The sequence below is a fragment of the Malus domestica genome, chromosome 07, assembly GCF_042453785.1.
Source record: "Malus domestica chromosome 07, GDT2T_hap1".
Lineage (NCBI taxonomy): Eukaryota > Viridiplantae > Streptophyta > Magnoliopsida > Rosales > Rosaceae > Malus > Malus domestica.
Genome location: NC_091667.1, coordinates 4853152 through 4874930, shown reverse-complemented (window position 1 = coordinate 4874930; position 21779 = coordinate 4853152). Strand labels below are relative to the sequence as shown.

The following is a 21779-nucleotide window of genomic DNA, read 5'->3' as shown; positions in this document are numbered from 1 at the left end:
CCTCGGTTGGAGACTGTTTTTTGTGAAATGGCTAAAACGAGCCATCTGGTCCTTTGGCTCTCAGTTGGAGACGGAGGCAAATATGACCATGTATTGTTCATTAAAATATTAATATCTTGGAGAATCTTGGAGGGTCAGAGGGCTAAAACAAGCCCTCTGGCCAGCCATCGGTTGGAGATGGCCTTATATAGCTGAGTCGTGCACCGACAGTTGCTGAGTTCAGTCACGTGAACTTGTGACCCAAGTGGGGGCATTAAGGATGGTCTATGGAGGGGTTAAAGAGAAAGTTAGCACGTGTTCTTTTAGGGGAACTTTAACGAAAAGTTCCCAGTATTATTCATTTTAACGAAAAACCATATTTTTACACTAAAAAGTCAATCCTGGTACTATTCATTTTACCCTTTATTTTATCTTTATTCTTTAAAATCTAAAGTTTTCAAACATTTTTCATTAGTTTTCCTGTTCTTTTAGGGGGATCATACCTGACGCGGCGCTTGCGCGTGGTAAATGATCCCACCTTGTTTGAACTTCTTGACCTTTGTAACAAAGCTGTTACTTACAGTCCTTGTGGACTAATTCTTGGCTTACTCAGAATCTCTCTGAGAAATACCGTTGGCTTATCAGAGCAATGGGGCTCTTACCACCCTAGGTCCCGCTCTTCAACCCCCGACCTCCATTTTTTTTTTTTAAAGAAAAGATTATTAATTATTATAGATTAATTAGATGTCTATTCGTGATGATATAAAAATGGGTGCGAAGAAAAATGAAGGGGTTAACATCCTGGTCCAACTTTTGACACTCTGAAGAAGACTTCAAACCTGCTCCTCTTCGAGGCATTTCATTGCGTTTTATGTTTCTTGTCTCTCGTTTTAACAAACAATATTGCTTATGCTAAGAGAAGGATGTGTTTAACCTCACAATAAACTAGCAATAATGTGCTTTAAATTGACATTTGACAAAAGTCGAACTTAAGCCCTCTCACTTAAGAGAAATACTACTAAATCGTAGTACCAAATGATGCTCATCTTTGGATTTAGAAATTTAAGGTTTTGGTCGTTAGAATATCCTGCCAAAACAAGATTAAAAAAGCTAACGGCACTAAACACCCAATAAAGAGAAGTTGCAACAAAACATCATGAGTTCTAGCATCGTTTGCAACTAATAGATGACAAAATAAAATTAAGAGTTGGATCAAAATATTGGACCAACAAAAAGTGATTATTTGAAAATGGGTTTATTTAGATGTTTTATTGTGATTATTAATTAAATATTTACTCGTGATTCTTAGTTAGATGTTAATCGTGATAATCTGAACATGGGTTTATTGGAATAATCGGATTATTAATAAGATGTTCTATCGCAATGATATGAAAATAGGTTTGTTGGAATAACCGGATTATTAATTAGATGTTTTATCATGATGATGCGGAGAATATGTTTGCCAGATAATCGGGATTAATAAGATGTTTAAAATTTTTATACTGTGTGTAAAACTGAAACTTTTTAGACTGAAATTGGACGGAACAAAAATTTCCAACCAAAACTATTCAACTTGCTTTTGGTTGTCGACAGTGTAACCATAAAATGCTAGGTATTGGTTTTGGGAAGAAGATAATTATGCATACAGGTACCAAAAGCAATGTCCATTGCCCTTATATTGTAAGGCTTAGCTCATTTTTCATTTTTTTTATGTAGATAATATCGTATGTATTAGAAAAATAGGAAAATGCTAGAGAGGCCACATGTTGGTACCATATTTGCATACTATCTGATGTGACAAATTATGTGTATATGCCACACCAATTACTGAACTTATCTCATTAAATGTTGATTATATACATCATTTGCCACGTTAAATGATGCACTGATATACCATATAAATATGTGGTCTTCCTTGTGCCTTTTATGAATGGATATATGGGTGTGATGAGGATTTATTAAATTATTTTAAGATAAGGTTATTTAGTAAATGTTTGCTGAGTATGTTGCAAATATGATGGACATGATGAGACTCAAAAGTAATGTTCGGAATCAATCTTCCCACATCATAAAATTATCATATGTGATTTAAATTATTTTTATATTTTAATAACTAAAAAGAAGAAAAATTCTATAGTAACTCTCAAGTCGATTCAGTAATTACTATAAAATTTGATTGGACAAACAAAGATATTCAAAAAGAGGGTCAGAAAAGAGGGAGATTAGAGAGAGAGGAGATAAGAGGAGAGATTCACGTTAATATGTGAAGTGTGGACTTGTTTTGTTAGTCCCACATCGACCAGGTAATCAGAAACTTATCCGTTTATATAGTTGACCCGTGCGATTGTAATTGCCGAGTTTAGTCACGTGAACTTGTGACCCATGTGGGGGCATTAAGGATGGTTGGGAGGGGTTTTAAGAAGAGCGGGTCAAACCAATCATGCACCCGAGGCAATCAACCCTACTCGATATGTAGGCGTTTGTCGATCGTCCACCTTGGACGGCACATCTGTCTCAGGTGGTGGCGCGCGCGGTTGATAAGAAGCCCGCCCTGAAGCGCGATGTTTGTTATGGGCCGGTTGGCCGGCTAATAACTGTCTTCATTCCGCCTTGTTAAAGGGACGTTGATCAGTCCTTCCACCGCTTAAAAAAATAAAAAAAAAGCTGGCAGAGGGAAAACCCCGTTGACTAAATCAGAGCAACGGGGGGCTCTTACCCCGTTGGTACCCCCTCTTTGACCCCTACCTCCATTTTTTTTTTTTTTTTCACAACGAAAAATCTCAAATTATCATAATAAGATGTTTATTCGCGCGATGAATAACCTCGCCAAAACAAGTTAAAAAAGATATCAGTCCTTCCACCGCTTAAAAAAAAAAAAAAAAGCTGGCAGAGGGAAAACCCCGTTGACTAAATCAGAGCAACGGGGGGCTCTTACCCCGTTGGTACCCCCTCTTTGACCCCTACCTCCATCTTTTTTTTTTTTTTTTCACAACGAAAAATCTCAAATTATCATAATAAGATGTTTATTCGCGCGATGAATAACCTCGCCAAAACAAGTTAAAAAAGATAACAGGACTAAACACCCAACAAAGAGAAAATGCAATAAAACATCACGAGGTTACTGGAAATTAAGGGACGACAACAAAAGATAAAGAGTTCGATACAAATATTCGACTAACAAAAATGCAGTGAACTCAAATTAGTCAATTCATCTGCTCTAGGATTCAACTTATGATGAACATGAAAGAGCTCACAATTCCATTTCTAGTGTAGAAACACATTCGATTTCACCCACCAAAATATTTTAGGGAGTTTTAACGAAAAGCCTGCGGTACTGTTCACTTTAACGAAAAACCATATTTTTACACTAAAAAGTCAACACATGGTACTATTCACTTTACCCTTTATTTTGTCCTTATCGTTAAAACTCAAAGTTTTCAAGCCTTTTTCATTAGTTTTCCTAATATTTTAAGCAGCAGTTATAGTTTACCATTACGGAAAATTAGGTTCACATCTTTCTTTTTGTTACTCCATTGATTAAAATCCTATTTATTTTCAATTTTTGATCAATGTCCTTGGGTATTAATAACATCATTAATTATTTGAATAATAAAATATTTTTATTTTTAAATATATTCCTTTAATGATAAAAATGTTACAATTAGTATATTTATATTTATGGCTAAATTTTTTATCATATATTTTTATTTTTAGTTTGTACCTATTTTTAATTTGCAAATATTTTTAAATTTGTGCCAATTTTCTTTTCATTTTTAATTTGTACCCATATATTAGTTTCTTTTTGTGCCCATATTTTTTAAAGTTTTATTTGTGTTTGTACCCATGTGTATACTATCACGTGACATTTAATCAATGATAGAAAAATTACATATGGTATATTTATGTTTTATGCCTAAACTTTGTATCATGTATTTATATTTTTAGTTTGTACCCACTTTTAATTTGCAACATTTTTTTTTAAAATTTGTAGTATTTTCTTTTTAGTTTCATTTTGTACCCATGTATTAATTTCTTTTAGAGCCTATATTTTTAAAAATTCATTTGTATTCATAATTTTTAATATTTTATTTGTACCCTAATTTATTTCTAATGTACCCATTCTTCTTTATTAATGTACCACTTTGTTATATGAGAAATGTACCAATTTGTTTGTAAAATGTACCAATTTTTTTAACACTATGGATACATTATTTTTCCATTTATTATTTTTACATAGTTTTTATCCATTTATTCAATCAAAATGTTTGAATTTTTTTATTGTAACCATTTCTAATAGTATTATAATGAGGGATTTTAAAATCTCATAAAATATCAAACAATTAATGTAAAAACTATAAAACTATAAATATTAATAGTGATATAATGAGGTGTACAAAGTCAAGGGACCTTGATCAAACTTTGAATATTTTTAATCAAAGAATGTTAAGGATTAGGGGCTGCATCCAAAATATCCCTTTTATTTAATAACCTCTTTTAAATACTCATGTATTTAGTTTGGGTATCCATTTCCCCAAGTTTTACATAAAAGAGCTTGAGATAAGTGAAACATTTTGCAAATGAATGAAAGAAAACAAAAACATACTGAGATTATTAGAAGACTTAGATATTGTCAATCAACCTTGTATCGTAAATCAATGGATTTTATTTATTTATTTAGGGTTTTGATAATGAAAGAGAGTAGAATGTTTACATGTGATCTCGTGAAAATTTTGATGGAATTTTGACCATATGTGAAAGAAAAAGAGTACCATTAAATTTCTAAAGTAAATTTTTGTCTCCTCGAAATTTGGAAAATTCTCTGTTTCTATACCTGTAACCTGTGCCTGATTTCATTACTGAGCGCATAGAGAGGAAAAGAAAGGGAAAATGACATACACCTAACAATACGTGGATACACAATTACCGGATAACACTAAAATGTCAAAGAGACAAACACGATATCGAGAACTCGAGAAACATACCACAAGATCTCTACCTACCAAGTTACAAATTAAAAGGAGAAAAAATGAATTCATACTTAAAACAGACGTGGCCCGAGATGCCTCTGCACGAGTATGGTATGGAATGGCACTGACGCTACTGTTGCATGGCCATCATAGAAACGACGTTCGGTTCATGTCCGTGCACTCTCAATCGATATATGCAAGTATGAGAAGGGCTTCCATGGTTGGATGTGAAGCCCAACCTCACTGTGTCGACAAGGCCAGACACTGCCGGGTCCAAGACATTGAATGTCTGTGCATTGCTTTTCTCAAGGTCATAAGTAAATTCAGCCAGGCGAATCACTGTATAGACTTCTGGATCATCCCGTCTTCGCAGCCACCCAGAGATCCTGCAGTCCTTATGAGCACTCGATTTGTCATAAGCAACGCTCTGTTTGAAAACAAAAACAGATAAGTCAGCATATATTTAAGCAACGCTCTGTTTCAAAAAGAGGATCGGAAAGGAGGGAGATTAGAGAGAAAGAGAACGAGAGAGATGAGAGAGCAGATAGAGGAGAGAGATTCACGTTAATATGTGAAGTGTGGACTTGTTTTCTTAGTCCCACATCGATTTGCCGAGTTCAGTCACGTAAACTTGTGACCCAAGTGGGGGCATTAAGGAGTGGGTCGAACCAAAACCTACGCGCACCTAAGTCAATTACCTGACACAGGTGTACGCGCGCGTGGTTGATAAGAAGCCCGCCCTGAAGCGCGATGTTCCTGGCCGCCGACGAGCAAATTCTTCCGGCTGCCGCTGTCTGTCTTCATTCCGCCTTGTAAAGGGATGTTTAGTACCTCGGAGGTCACTCTGAGAAGAAACCCCGCTGACTTTATCAGAGCAACGGGGGGCTCTTACCACCATATAGGTCCCCCCCCCCCCCGGCCAACCCTTCTCCAAACCCAACCTCCATCTCTTTTGCTCTTACCACCGTAGGTCCCCCCCGTTTTAAATTTTTTTTTTTCAAACACTCAACAAAGAGAAATTACAATAAAACGTCACGAGGTTTAGAGATTTAGCAATGTTTGAAACTAAGGGATGATGACAGAAGATGAGAGTTAGATCGAAATATTGGACTAACAGAATGCAGTGAACTCAAATTAGTCAATTTATCAGCTACAAAATTCATCTTAAGATGAACATGAAAGGGCTCACAATTCCATTTCTAGTGTAGAAACACATTTGCTTTCACCCACCAAAATATTTTAAGCAGCAATTATAGTTTACCATTATTATCATATATTCTATTTATTTTGACGTTTATAATTTTTCTTTTTCTTTTCTACATCCTATAAGCTTCATATATTAGTAGGCTTCATTGTCATTTTATTTACACGCTAAAAAGTTCTTAAGCGATCGTGAGTTCTTTTATATTTCATACCAATTTTTTCAGTCGTGTGTATTTAGTTTGGGTATTCATTTCCTCCAAGTTTTATATCGAAGGCCTTGAGATAAATGAAACTTTTTAGCAAGTCAATGAAATAAAACAAAAACATACGGAGATTATTATTAATTTTTAACTCCTTGAAGTCCAATTCCACCCTCATTTAAAGTTAAAAAAAATTTAAAAACTTAAAAAGAAAAAATAAAAACTAAATACTATTGAAGAACTAGAAATTGGTCGTCGAACGTTGTATTGTAATTCAATGAATTTATTTATTTATCTAGGGTTTCAAAATGAAAGAGGGTAGAGTGTTTATACGTGGTCTCATTAAAACTTCGATGGGACTTTGACAGCCCGTAAAGGAGAAAAAATACATAGATGAGAACGCATATCAACGAATATATCTAAATATAGTGACCTTTGTAATAACTTGGATTTTTCTCTGAGCTAGGTGTATTAAGTGAAATCACAAATTAGCAACCAAATAATCTCTTACTTTTAAAATGCCCAGCAGGAGAAGCATATCTCGACGAATAAGATAAGCTAGTCATTTAGCTAGCCTGTTGAAGCTTATTGTTTTTTTGCATTTTTTTGTTTTTGTTAAAGTAGCCAAAAAACCTCATTTAACTAGGCTGTTGGATATGCTTTTATCCTGTCTGTGTGTACACGTCTGCTTATAGTTTCCCAATGTCTACAAGAAAAAAAGATTTATGTAAATCCTTCGAATTCGAGGTTGTGAATTGTAGCATCCTTTAATAAAAATATTGGAGCAACAAAACACGAGGAACTTAAATTAGTCAGTTCATTATTTACAAAATCACAAAATTCATCTTATGATGAACAGTTCAAAAGTTACTCTATATATCCTCTTTTAAATGCTCATGTATTTGGTTTGCGTATCCATTTCCCCAAGTTTTACATAAAAGAGCTTGAAATAAGTGAAACATTTTAGCAAATGAATGAAAGAAATCAATGGATTTTTTTATTTTATTTAGGGTTTTGATAATGAAAGAGGGTAGAGTGTTTACATATGATCTCGTGAAAACTTTGATGGGATTTCGATTGCGTGCAAAAGAGAAAGAGTACCATTAAATTTCTAAAGTAAATTTTTGTCACCAAGACGAAAACTAAAACATATCAGTTCGAGGGAGCGCCCAGCCCCGAAAGTGAAGAATCTCCTCCATAGGGGGAGGAACCGCCTTCGTGAGGTCCAAGGTCAAGTACTCTTTCACATCAATGGCAAACCATAATAATACTTCGAAATTTAGAAAATTCTCTGTTTCTTTACCTGTAACCTTGCCTGATTTCATTACTGGGCGCGCATAGAGAGGGAAACACAGAGAGAATGACATACAACTAGCCACTGGCGGATCCATTAAGGGGCAAGGGGGTCAGCTGACCCTCTGAACTTCGATGAACGTCCATAGACACCTAAGTGTTGATCCTCCGAACTTCGGTGAATGTCCATGGATACCTTGAGTGTTGCCTTTTTGAAGATTAGAGTTGGCTTCATACTTGCCCTCCAACCGACTTCAGGCCTACCAAAACCTGATAAATGTCCATGAATACCTTGGGTGCTGCCCCTTGCTTACATTAACATGTCTGTAGTATGCATTTTCAAATGACTTCAGGCTTACCAAGACTCGATGAAATGACAATATGCATGCTATTTCTAGTATAAAAAAAATTTCGCGTTGCACGCACTATTCTTACTAACCCCTAATATTATTTCCTGGATTCGTCACTGCAACTAGCAATACATGGATACACAATTACTAGATAACACAAAAATGTCAAAGAGACGATACACGATATCGAGAACTCTAGAAACATACCACAAGATCTCGACCTACCAAGTTACAAATTAAAAGGAGAAAAAAATGAATTCATACTTAATACAGACGTGGCCCGAGAATGCTTCTGCACAAGTATGGTATGGAATGGCACTGACGCTACTGCTGCATGGCCATCGTAGAAACGGCGTTCGGTTCATGTCCGTGCACTCTGAATCTATATATGCAAGTATGAGAAGGGCTTCCATGGTTGGATGTGAAGTCCAACCTCACTGTGTCGACAAGGCCAGACACTGCCGAGTCCAAGACATTGAATGTCTGTGCATTGCTTTTCTCAAGGTCATAAGTAAATTCAGCCAGGCGAATTTCTATATGGACTTCTGGATCATCCCGTCCTCGCAGCCACCCAGAGATCCTGCAGTCCTTAGGAGCACTCGATCTGTCATAAGCAACGCTCTGTTTGAAAATAAAAACAGATATGTTACTATGTTAGCATATTTTTAAGGACGCTACCAATCAACACAAACAAAATCAAAAGAAAAACAAGCACAAAGAGGTGCTCAAAACACACAGAGAACAAACGCAATGATGGTGAACTCAAGTCAGAAAAGATTTTGAGAGGGGAAAATGCCTTTTCATGATAGCTGGTTCACATGCCATGATACTCCAACATCCAATAGATGCTATTGATGCAATAAAAGCAACAGAGTGATCACTGTCGCATCCTGACCCCGCTCCACCATATTCTGAGCTCGACTCCGCCATAGCACGATATTGTTCGTTTTGGGCCCCGAGCATGCCCTCACGGTATTGTTTCTGGGAACTCACATGAGAACTTCCCAATGAGTCACCCATCTTGGGATTGCTCTCGTGCGAACTCGCTTAACCTCGGAGTTCCGATTGAATATGAAATCAGTGAGCTCCCAAAAAACCTCGTGCTAATTAGAGGTGAGCATGTATATATAAGGCATAGAGGATCAATTCCCTTGGACGATGTGGGATGTTACAATCACGTCATAAAAATATCTCGAACTAATCCCAGGGAGTTGCTTTGCAAAGGAAGTATACAAGCAGGTCAAAGAATTATTGTACACAAAGTTAAATTCAGAGTATAGTTATAAAATCAGTAAGACTATTCAGTTTCTTTTCTTTCTTAATGGAGGTCCTTGCCACTAACCAAATAACATAGAAAACAACGCATGTTTAACAAAAGATAATTATAGTAATGCTTTCTAAACATGCAGAAAGCAAAACCATGACAGATATTGGCAGAAGTAACTACAATATTTGCAACCAATTTTACCATGCCAAACCATAAGACAGAGGGAATATGTAAATTGTTTATTTAACTAATCAGAACGGCAATTGTTTATATAACTAACATATGTTATCAAACATGTTAACTGCCAAATCAAACATGTTTCTTTTCAGACGTACCATTTCCATATATTATACTTAAATCAGTTAAATAAAGGTAACATAAGCACTCTAGTTTGTCCATTAAAGAAATCAAATAAACTTGCAAACATATTCCAGTTAGGACGCCAGGTCAAAACTAAACAACCTTGTGCATAATAGCAAGCAGACAAGAAGAATCAAAGGTTTTTGTTGTCAGAAAAGTACACATACAACTCTATCATATCTTTTAAACACACGAATCCAAATGCGAAGAATTTTTCGTTAAAGTTCTCTAAAAGTAATAACTCTGTTTCAGTTTTATCAGCCTACTATTCAAAACCAACATAGACTTCTTAAATAAAATATGGAGACTTGAAAATATTAAAATAATTAAGAGCATGTGACCAAACCCTCAAAAAATATAGTAGGAAAAAAGACATGATTAAAGCCCATTCCGTAGGTTCACAGGGTTTCAGTTGTCACAACTAGTTTGCAAACCAAGTTAGAGATCCTTTAAAATACAAGTGCGCAAACCAATATATAAAATATCGATGATATCGGAAATATCGGTAGTCTAAAAACACGGAAATTTCGATGGGAATATTATCGATATCGATAAAAATTGAACAAAAACCACATAAATTGTAAGCAAAACTTGAAATTTTTTATTGAAACTTTGCAAAATGCTTATTTAGTCAATTATCTATTAGTTTATCACAAAAAATTGGAAGGAAATGCATTGCATGATAGATATAACTTATTTAAGTTGATTATATAGCGAGCTGGCAAACATTGTGAGTGTAGAAAATATATAGTAATTAATGAAAGAAGTTTAAACACACCATAATCATTTATATATAATGAATTAGTACAATATTTTACACTTTATACATTGCATGGTAAGATACATGAGTGACTTAGCAAGGTCTAAAATATCGATGATATCGGAAATATCGATAGTCCAAAAATACGGAAATTTCGATGGAAATATCGGGATATTATGGATATTTTAGACCATGATGCAAACACACACACAACCACACAAAGTTTGAGATTACTCCATGTATTGTTAATTTTATTTTAACTACAAAGGCTTTAGAGATATATGATGTAAAACCAGCCGCTATATTTTGACATTTTATATTAGTATAGATTACACAATATAAAAAACATTGTAAGTCAGCACATAAAACTACGTACGAATCAACGCTGTGATAGCATACCACATTGCTTAAAGTAGAAGCAAATGAAAGCTGCCCATCAACAAACTAATAGCAGAGATAGCAAAGGATTTCAAATGAGAATATAAATGCAATGAAAATTGTCACTTTTTGTGAGAGATTCATGACTCGTTTTGATGTGCTTTAAAATAACTAAAAAATACTTTTAGAAAAAATGTTTTTGAGTTCCAAAAGCATTTAAAGTGTTTTATGCAAGAATCACTAGTTATGTGCTTCTTCTAGGAAACACATTAAGTGTTTTTTTTTAAATTTACTTGCATTTTTACTAAAGATTGGTTGTAAAAATATTTTTACCGAAAATGCTTTCAATTATTTTAAAAGCACATTCAAACGAGCTGTCACAAGTCCAAAACCCTTCTGCCTCGTGTATCTGCATCATAATACAGCAAAAAATCAGATAGCTCTACTAAATTGACAACCATTTTAACTATCTTGACAAACATCCCAGAGCATTAGGCTTCCGCTAAGGCAGGGCTTAGGGAGGGCAAGACATACGCAGGCATAGCCTGTTCTACCCAAGGTAAAAAAAATCCGCCTAAAGATAATTCACCTAGATTAGACTACTTCTCAACCCCTCTCAGAAATTCTGCAAATTCAAAGTTACATGCTATATAGGCAGGTTGGGATCTAGCACCTAGGCGGAGCTTAGGCGGGCGCCAAGGCAGACTAGGCGAATTTAAGTAAATCCATTATATTTCATGTAAATAAGTGTTTGTTTATAATTTATACTTAAAATATATATAATTTCATCATAAACTCCAAAATAGAATAACATATGTATTATGAAGTATGGCAACATAATGAAAAAACTGGAGAATAAGCATATAATGTGAGTTCATTTAAGTATTCAACAAGTCTCTTACAATTTACTGAGAAAAATAAAATGCAAAATGAAAGTTATCTATTTTTTGTCTAAGTAAGTCATAATCTAGGCGGGTCTGGGCGGGTTAGGCTGGTGCCTAGCAAATCTAGGTGCCTTTTTTTAATTTTCAAATGCCTAGACATTAATCGGATGTCAGTATAACTAATAACCGAAACAACTTGGTACCAATAGGGTAAACACTTCAAATTTCTGAGAACAGTAACTACAATAGATATACTCTTGCATGAAGGTTATTGACTATACATTTCAATCCCACATTTCCTAGCATATTATTGCCTGCAAGATAATACCAACAGACCCTTGAAAAATCTTAAAATAATGTCTACATTTTATTGAATTTATTACTTTGATGGTTCAAAGCTACTTCTTAATGTGAAGATTGACGGAAGTTAAATTATATCCAGCATAACAAATACAAAAAAGATAAAATACACTGAAACAATGCATGAACAAACAAAAGACAAAATAGTGAACAAGAGCATTACCTTTGCAACATGTTCCAGAGTGATAGCCTCGGGAATGATGGCAGTCCGCAGATTAGAGAGAGAGCAGATTCACGTTAATATGTGAAGTGCGGACTTGTTTTGTTAGTCCCACATCGACCAGGTAATCAGAAACGTATCCTTTTATATAGTTGACCCGTGCAATTGTAATTGCTGAGTTCAGTCACGTGAACTTGTGACCCATGTGGGGGCATTAAGGATGGTTGGAAGGGGTTATAAGAAGGGCGGGCCAGACCTATAGCGCAGTCGTGGCATTTATGGCCTGATCGCTCGTCCACCCTGGACGGCACCTGACACAGGTGTTCGCGCGCTTGGTTTTGAAAAGCGCGCTTGGGTTTGATAAGAAGCCCGCCCTGAAGCAAGCGCAATGGTCTTTTCATTCCGCCTTGTTTGACAAGGGACGTTGCTTACAGACCTTCCGCCGCTGAAAAAACAGACCTTCCGCCGCTGAAAAAAGAAGCTGGCAGAGTTCTGGACCCTCAGAGAGAAGGTTCACTTCTAAGGGAAACCCCGTTGACTTAATCAGAGCAACGGGGGGCTCTTACCACCGTAGGTCTCCCCTCTTCAACCCCAACCTCCATCTTTTTAAATTTTTTTTTTTTTTTTTTTACATAGAAGAAAAATATTGAATATTAGAATAACCTCGCCAAAACAAGTTTTTTTTTTTACAAGAAAGAAAAATCTCAAATTAACATTAATAAGATGTTTATTCGCCGATGAATAACCTTGTGAAAACAAGATAAAAAAGATAACGGAACTAAACACCCAACAAAGAGAAACTGCAGTAAAACATCACGAGGTTTAGAGGTTTAAGGGTGTTTGAAACTAAGGGATGACAAAAGAAGATAAGAGCTGAATCCGTGCTAAATTCTTTGTGCCACTTGCCAACCATATATATATAATTACCAAAAATCAGTTACCGCTAACCAACCGTCTTCTTTCGATTGCCAAAAATCAGTTCAACCAAAATTATTGGCTGGTTCGATTGGTAAATGGCATAACCGATAGTTTGCAAATAAGCTACAAAAACAATAGCTCAAGACCATGTACCGACATGTAAACAACAAACCAGAAAAGAGAAAAAGAAGTTGCTGCTACAATTTTTCAATTGATGATAAGCCAATATAATCATGACTTAACAAATTAAAATGGAAATCAAATCAAAACTTAATAAGCCAACAACAATGTCAGCAAACATAATCCAAATAGTTATAAGTTCACAAACTCAAAAGTCTAACTAATATAATTGTCTAAATTCAATTGTAGCAACTATTGTATAAACAAAAAACTCAAAACTCAAAATTTCTGGTTATAAGATCCCCTTATTATAATCCCAAAACAAATAACTTCTTGTTTTGATAATGCAATATCACTGAAGTAGCAGTAACCAATGCATGTGAAATGTTCCATGAATCAATTCTTTGAAGCACTTGAAATTGATATTCCTGCTTGAGATGTAGAACCATCAACTATTTCAATTCAAATGTTACATAAAAAAGTATGATTAGAATAAGAAGAAATATTGAATAATAAATTAAAAATATCAATAAACATTGGATTGAAGTACTATAATTAGAATTAGAAGAAAAAAAATAGCATTACTTACATTTTTCCAGTTCTTCACATGTCAAGCATGTAAAAAATACATAAAATATATAAATAGAAATATATATAAATAGAAATATATATATATATATATATATATATATATATATATATATATATTGGTAGGCATGGCATACCATCGGTATACAAAATCCAATACCAAAGTCATACCCTTAATTGTCGGTTCAGTATAATGCCAACCGAGTATGAAAAAATGCCAAAACTATACCATACCATTATAAACCGACAGATATGGTTTGATCAGTAAATTGGTTTATGGCGAAATTTCTCACCCCTAGTCATTTTATTTACACGCTAAAAAGTTGTTTTATGTTTTATACCAATTTTTCAGACTTTCTTACAAAAGTTACTCTTGTATTTAGTTTGGGTATCCATTTCCCCAAGTTTTACATAAAAAGAGATTGAGATAAGTGAAACATTTTAGCAAGTGAATGAAAGAAAACAACAACATACTTAGATTATTACAAGACTTAGATATTGATCATTCAACCTTGCATCGTAAATCAACGGTTTTATTTATTTATTTAGGGTTTTGATAATGAAAGAGGGTAGAGTGTTTACATGTGGTCTCGTTAAAACTTTGTTGGAATTTTGACCGCATGCGAAAGAATAAGATTACCATTAAATTTCTGAAGTAAATTTTTGTCATCAAGACGAAAAGTAAAACATATCAGTTCAAGGGGGCGCCCAAACTCGGAAGTGAAGAAGCTCCTCCGTAGGGGGAGGAACCACCTTCGTGAGGTCTGAGGTCAAGTACTCTTTCGCATCAATGGAACAATAAGCATGCAGAAACAAACACAAATAAAAAAAATGACAAACCATAATAATACTCCAAAATATACTCGAAATTTAGAAAAATCTCTGCTTCTATATCTGTAGCCCGTGCCTGATATCATTACTGAGCGCATGGAGAGGAAAACACAGAGAAAATGACATACACCTAACAGTACATGGATACACAATTACTAGATAACACTAAAATGTCACAGAGACAATACACGATATCGAGAACTCTAGAAACATACCACAAGATCTCTACCTACCAAGTTACAAATTAAAGGGAGAGAAAATGAATTCATACTTAATACAAACGTGGCCCGAGAATGCTTCTGCACAAGTATGGTATGGAATGGCACTGACGCTACTGCTGCATGGCCATCATAGAAACGGCGTTTGGTTCATGTCCGTGCACTCTCAATCGATATATGCAAGTATGAGAAGGGCTTCCATGGTTGGATGTGAAGTCCAACCTCACTGTGTCGACAAGGCCAGACACTGCCGAGTCCAAGACATTGAATGTCTGTGCATTGCTTTTCTCAAGGTCATAAGTAAATTCAACCAGGCGAATCTCTGTATAGACTTCTGGATCATCCTGTCCTCGCAGCCACCCAGAGATCCTGCAGTCCTTAGGAGCACTCGATCTGTCATAAGCAACGCTCTGTTTGAAAATAAAAACAGATATGTTACTATGTTAGCATATATTAAGGACGCTACCAATCAACACAATCAAAAGAAAAACTAGCACAAAGAGGTGCTCAAACACACAGAGAACGAATGCAATGATGGTGAACTCAAGTCAGAAAAGATTTTGACAGGGAAAGATGCTACTGGTGCAATTAAAGCAACAAAGTGATCACGCCATAGAAGTAACTCAAAGTAATCCTAAGGAGTTGCTTTGCGAAGGAAGTATACAAGCAGGTCAAATATTTATTGTAAAAGTTAATTTCAGCGCATAGTTATAAAATCAGTAAGACTATTCAGGTTCTTTTCTTTTTTAATGGAGGTCCTTGCTAGTAACCAAATAACACAGAAAACAACACATGTTTAACAAAAGATAATTATAGTAATGCTTTCTAAACATAAGGAAAGCAAACCATGACAGATACTGGCAGAAGTAACTACAATATCTGCAACCAATTTTGCCATGCCAGACCACAAGACAGAGGGAATATGTAAATTGTTTATATAACTAATCAGAACGGCAATTATTTGGTCCAGTAGGGACTGGAAAAAGACGGAGAATCAAAATACATTCTAAAATAGTAAAAGAAAAATTCAGAAAAATGTACCCAAAGACTAACATTTTCACATACTTAATATGGTGCCGCCTTACAACTAAAGTTCATTGCAACACCTTAGTCTTAATTTAATCTCCAGTTAAACCAAAATATCCTGCCCAATAGAATTTAGGGTCTAGTTTACATCACAAGACCACATGTATAAAGAATAGGCGACCAGAACCATACATAACTGGCACTGGAAGGCATTTAAAACAGGACAGACATACACACACTAGAAATTAAGAAATTCTGCTTGTCTACTAAGTGTTTCCTGGGCAACATTACTTATTTAGAGAAAAAAAGTTTCTAATAAATTATTTGACCTTTTTTATGCACTGATAAATTATGAGTTCCAGTTCATAGTAGGATTCATGATCCACATCAGTCCAGTGTAACAACTAGAGGATTCTGCTGGTTCAATCCTTTCCTATTTGCTTGCTGCTTAAGTCTACAGATCTCCTAATTTTACAACCCAAGTCATCCTACGATAAGCAAATAGAGGCTGGTTTCTGAATCTTTCCTGTCACCTACCATAACTAACATAAGTTATCAAACATGTTATCTGCCAAATCAAACATGTTTCTTTTCAGACGCACCATTTCCATATATTATCCTTAAATCAGTTAAATAAAGGTAACATAAGCACTCTAGTTTGTCCATTAAAGAAATCAAATAAACTTGCAAACATATTCCAGTTAGGACGCCAACAACCTTGTGCATAATAGCAAACAGACAAGAAGAATCAAAGGTTTTTCTTGTCAGAAAAGTGCATATACAACTCTATCATATCTTTTTACCACATGAATCCAGAGGCAAAGAGCGTAAACAGCCTACCTCAACTAAAATTCATAAAAGTAATAACTCTGTTTCAGTTTTATCAGCCTACTATTCAAAACCAACATAGACTTCTTAAACAAAATATGGAGACTTGAAAATATTAATATAATTAAGAGCATGCGACCAAACCCTCCAAAAAATAGTAGGAAAAAAGACATGATTAAAGCCCATTCCGTAGGTTCAAAGGGTTTCAGTTGTGGAACTAGTTTGCAAACCAAGTTAGAGATTGCTCCATGTATTGTTAATTTTATTTTAACTACAAAGGCTTTAGAGATTTATGATGCAAAACCAGCAGCTATGTTTTGACATTTTATATTAGTATAAATTATAAGTCAGCACATAAAACTACATACAAATCAACGCTGTGATAGCATACCACATTGCTTAAAGTAGAAGCAGATGAAAGCTGCCCATCAACAAACTAATAGCAGAGATAGCAAAGGATTTCAAATGAGAATATAAATGCAATGAAACTTGTCACTTTTTGTGAGAGATTCACAGGTCCAAAACCCTTCTGCCTCGTGTATCTGTCTCATAATACAGCCTTCAGTGTAATACATGTCTTTTTTTTTTTTTTCAAAGAAGGCCGACTGACGCTCCGGTTCGAAGATATGACTACGGGACAGAGGTTCAGGGCAGAAGGGGTAGAGGAAGACGTAGGAAAACTTTGGAAGAGACTCTAAGAAAAGACTTAGAGTACTTGGATCTAACGGAGGACATGACACAAAACCGAGCGCAATGGCGTTCTAGGATTCATATAGCCGACCCCACTTAGTGGGAAAAGGCTTTGTTGTTGTTGTTGTTGTTGTAGATATGGAACCACTTTAGACCTAATGAAGGTGAGTCTTCAACAAAAAATCAGACAGCTCTACTAAATTGACAACCATTTTATCTCTCTTGACAAACACCCCAGAGCATTAGGCTTCCACTAAGGCAGGGCCTAGGGAGGCAAGACATACGCAGGCATAGCCTGTTCAACCTAAGGTAAAATAAACCCAGCCTAAAGATAATTCACCTAGATTAGACTACTTCTCAACCCGTCCCAGAAATTCTGCAAATTCAAAGTTACATGCTATATGGTAAGGTTCTAAAAGACGCTAGGCGCTAGTCGGGCGGCGGGCTGGGGCGCGGCTAGGCGGGGCTTAAGCGGGCGCCAAGGCGGCTTCGTGTAAATAAGTGTTTGTTTATACTTAAAATATGTATAATTTCATCGTAAACTACAAAATAGAATGACATGTATATTATGAAGTATTGGAACATAATGAAAAAATGGGGAACAAGCATATAATGTGTGTTCATTTAAGTATTCAACATGTCTCTTACAATTTATTGAGAAAAATAAAATGCAAAATGAAAGTTATCTATTTTTTGTCTAAGTGAGTCGCAACCTAGGCAGGTCAAGGCGGGCTAACCAGGTGCCTAGCAGATCTAGGTGCCCTTTCTTAATTTTCAAATGCCTAGGCATTAATCGGGACAGTGGTCAGCTGCCTAGTGCCTAACAATGCTGTATAGAATGACAAACACATTAACTATCACCAACAAATTAACTATCTAACATGCTACAAAATTAAGAACTGAATCTGCCTAGCATACCATTTTGTAGTCTAACTGTCAACATAACTAATAACCGAAACAACTTGGTACCAATAGGGTAAACACTTCAAATTTCTGAGAACAATAACTACAATAGATATACTCTTGCATGAAGGTTATTGACTATACATTTCAATCCCACATTTCCTAGCATATTATTGCCTGCAAGATAATACCAACAGACCTTTGAAAAATCTTAAAACAATGCCTACATTTTATTGAATTTATTACTTTGATGGTTCAAAGCTACTTCTTAACGGGAAGATTGACGGAAGTTAAATTATATCCAGCATAACAAATACAAAAGATAAAATACACTGAAACAATGCATGAACTAACAAAGACAAAATAGTGAACAAGAGCATCACCTTTGCAACATGTTCCAGAGTGATAGCCTCGGGAATGATGGCAGTCCGCAGCTTAATCTGGACAAATCCACTACTCCCCTTCAAGGGAAAACAATGGCCAGGTTCACCAAAACTGGGTTTCAACATCTTGTCAGCATCGCTATGCACCCCATTTTTGGAACTCTTCAAGAACCAATTTCCCCCTTTCCCCACCAAATATGGCTCTGAATGCTTCACAACGGAAGCCCCACCAGTGGCCAAAGCATAATCCACCCTGCCAAGTCCATCCGCCGCGTGCTTTTCTATCTCTTTCTCAACCACATTCCTCGCATAGGCCCTTATGTCATCCAAAGTCGCACCCAATACGCTATCTTCACTGCTCTTCACCTTCTTCTTCAAATCCTCATACACGTTTTCAAACTCTTGCTTCGACAACCACTCCACGCTTCTCAAATCGCTCACCGACCTCTCCAACCCTTCATTCTTGGCCTCCAATTTCCTCAAATCACTCTCCAACGCAACCCCTTTATCCTCTATCTTCTTCTCCATTTCTCTCCTTAACCCTCCGACCTCGCTCTCAATCTTCCGGTCCACAACCTCCACTTGAACCTGAACCATCTTCGTAGTGGTCTTCATAAACGCTTCCACCTCCGCTATTCGGCCTTCCAAATCCGAAAAAGCCATGGGAACCGCTACACCAGGCCCAAGAGCAAGTCTCCTGACTATCTGAAACAAACCCACAATCAGAACAAGCAGAATTAAGTTCTTGGAAACGATTCGGAGGACGGTGACCCATCGAGGCTTGGGATCAGCGTCTAGGGTTTTGCGAGAGCGGCGATTGGAAGGCGGCGAAATGGTGGAATTGGGGCCGGTTTTCTTGGGTTGAGCGGACCGGTCAAGACCCGGTTCGCCTCTGATGGAATGGTGGCTGAGATCTTTGGAATTGGTGGCGGTGTCGTCGGCTTTGTGGGTTTGGGGTTCGGCGGAGACAAGCTCGATGTTGGATGTCTTCTTATCGACGGCCACGACGTGTCGCCGCCGAGTCGTCGCCGGGTTCGCCGTTATTGAAACGGTCGACGCCGACATTGGATTTGAGAATTGGGTTTTCTTGGATTAGATCAAAAAAATTTGAATTGAAAAGTTGAGGATTGAAAACGAGGGAAAATGGGGGAAAGCAAAAATTTAGAAGATAAGGGGGGAATTTTGGGCTTGATTTGAAATGATTGAGCCAATTAGAGATCGAGCGATCTGACAGAAATTTAAGAAACAAAAGAATGAGAAATTAGGAATTTGGGCGAACCGGCGCGACGGTTTTGGGCGCTTTGGTGTTTGAATCTCTTTCGACTGTGGCAAGTTTGGGATATGAGCTTGTCAAGAAATTTTAACGAAAAACTCGGTACTCGGTACTGTTTACTTTAATAAAAAATCATATTTTATACTAAAAAGTCAATCCTAATACTATTTATTTTATATTTTATTTTGTCCTTATCGTTAAAACTCAAAATTTTCAAATCATTTTCATTAGTTTTTCTGTTTGTTAAAACTTTTTTTTATGTTTGAGAATATAGTGATGCTGCACGAAAGGAGATTCTTTCATGATCTCTTTCATCAAAGCCACCAAATTAAGGGATATAGGTCCTTAAAATTTGATTCAACGGTTAAAAACATGAGTTCTTTAAAAGTTATAATAACTTTAATGGTTTAATCAAATTTTAATGGTCCGGATCACTTGATTTAGTGGTTTTGGTAGAAGAGATTCGAAGATGATCTCTTTCCTTGCAGCTTGCTGCACCAACTAATATAATCGGTTAAAAAACATTTATAAGTTTTCATGTGATTGTATTATTATACTTGGTTATCAGGCCATGCTCTCTTGTGATTTTGATGAATAAATTTTTATGGGTACGCGTGTGATAATTAGACTTTTGTTTATCACATAAGAAAGTTGAGGTTTTTGTATAAATTAATGGGTAAATTACATAGTAACCCTTCATGTTTGAGGTCTATTACAACCTCATACAACATTTTTAAAACATTTCACTTTCATACCTTAAGTACTATTTTATTTCAATTACATACATCCGTTACATTTTTCATCCATTAATCTGTTAAGTGCTGACGTGCCTGCCAACGTGACACACCACGTGGCAAAAATAATAATTTTTAATTAAAAAAACCTAAATTTTCTATATATATATATATTAAAAAAAAAACCTATTGCCACCCCCCCCCCCCCCCAAAAAACAAAAGCCCAGATCTGTCCCTCAGATCCCCGTAACCCTATATCCCCCAAAACCCATATCCCTGGTGCAATGCTTGTCACCCCAGCCACCCCAGCCCCCCCCCTGCGGCGCGATGCAGGTCAACCCAGAACCCCCTCCCCCCGCGATGCAGGTCAACCCAGAACCCCCATCCCCCCGCGATGTAGGTCACCCAGAACCCGACCCCATCCCTTCTCTCATCCGCAACCCCACCACCCACCTTTTTCTCCTCTCTACACACCCCTACTCTCCTCTAAACACCCCCCACTCCTTAAATCCACACCCGTTCCACGAACTCGGCGATGGCGAGACGGGATCTGGGTTTTTTTTTTTCCTGGGTTGCAAGTAGGGGGTCGGGGGAAGAAGATGAAAATGGGGGAGAATAGAGGGGGAAAGGGGGGAAAGACAAACTGAAGAGGGTTTTTTTTTTTTCTTTCTGGGTTGTAGGGAAAAAGATGAAGATGGGGGAGAGGTTTGGGGGTTGCGGGGAGAAGATAGGAGGATGAGGGGAATAAGGTTTTAGTTTTTATTTTTATTTTTTTTTTTTTTTATATTTAAAAGATTTAGTTTTAAAAAAAAAATTTAAATTTTGCCACGTTGCACACATTTGGCAACCACGTTAGCATTTAACGGATCAATGGATGGAAAATGTAACGGATGTATGAAATTGAAATAAAATAGTACATAAGGTATGAAAGTGAAATATTTTAAAGATGTTGTATGAGGTTATAATAGACCTCAAACCTGATGGGTTATTATGTAATTTATCCAAAATTAATTGGCAATATAAGGAATAGATCAACATAAGTTCTTGCATGGTCCCTTATTGATATGAAATTTGTCTCACATTCTCACACGCTCTTTAACGTCTAG

General features: G+C 36.3%; 1 protein-coding gene across 2 annotated transcripts; it reads right to left on the bottom strand.

Moving 5' to 3' along the window:
* Nucleotides 1-14656: 14656 nt before the first annotated feature.
* Nucleotides 14657-20026, bottom strand: LOC103438648 (SUN domain-containing protein 1-like). Of its 2 annotated transcripts, XM_029105224.2 has the most exons (3): nt 18667-20014; nt 14913-15246; nt 14657-14819 (listed from the first exon to the last, which is right to left on the bottom strand). In XM_029105224.2, the coding sequence occupies exons 1-2, from the start codon at nt 19729-19731 to the stop codon at nt 14950-14952; spliced, it is 1362 nt and encodes a 453-aa protein (XP_028961057.1). In that variant the 5' UTR covers nt 19732-20014; the 3' UTR covers nt 14657-14819; nt 14913-14949. The 2 variants fall into 2 exon arrangements, with proteins under 2 accessions (XP_028961057.1, XP_008375408.2); XM_008377186.4 differs by having other exon boundaries at nt 14657-15246; nt 18667-20026.
* Nucleotides 20027-21779: the final 1753 nt, after the last annotated feature.

Coding starts and splice junctions, on each gene's coding strand:
- LOC103438648 (XM_008377186.4), bottom strand. CDS start 19,731: ATGTCGGCGTCGACCGTTTCAATAACGGCGAACCCGGCGACGACTCGG. Junction 15,247..18,666: donor CTCTGGAACATGTTGCAAAG/GTGATGCTCTTG, acceptor ATTTTCAAACAG/AGCGTTGCTTATGACAGATC.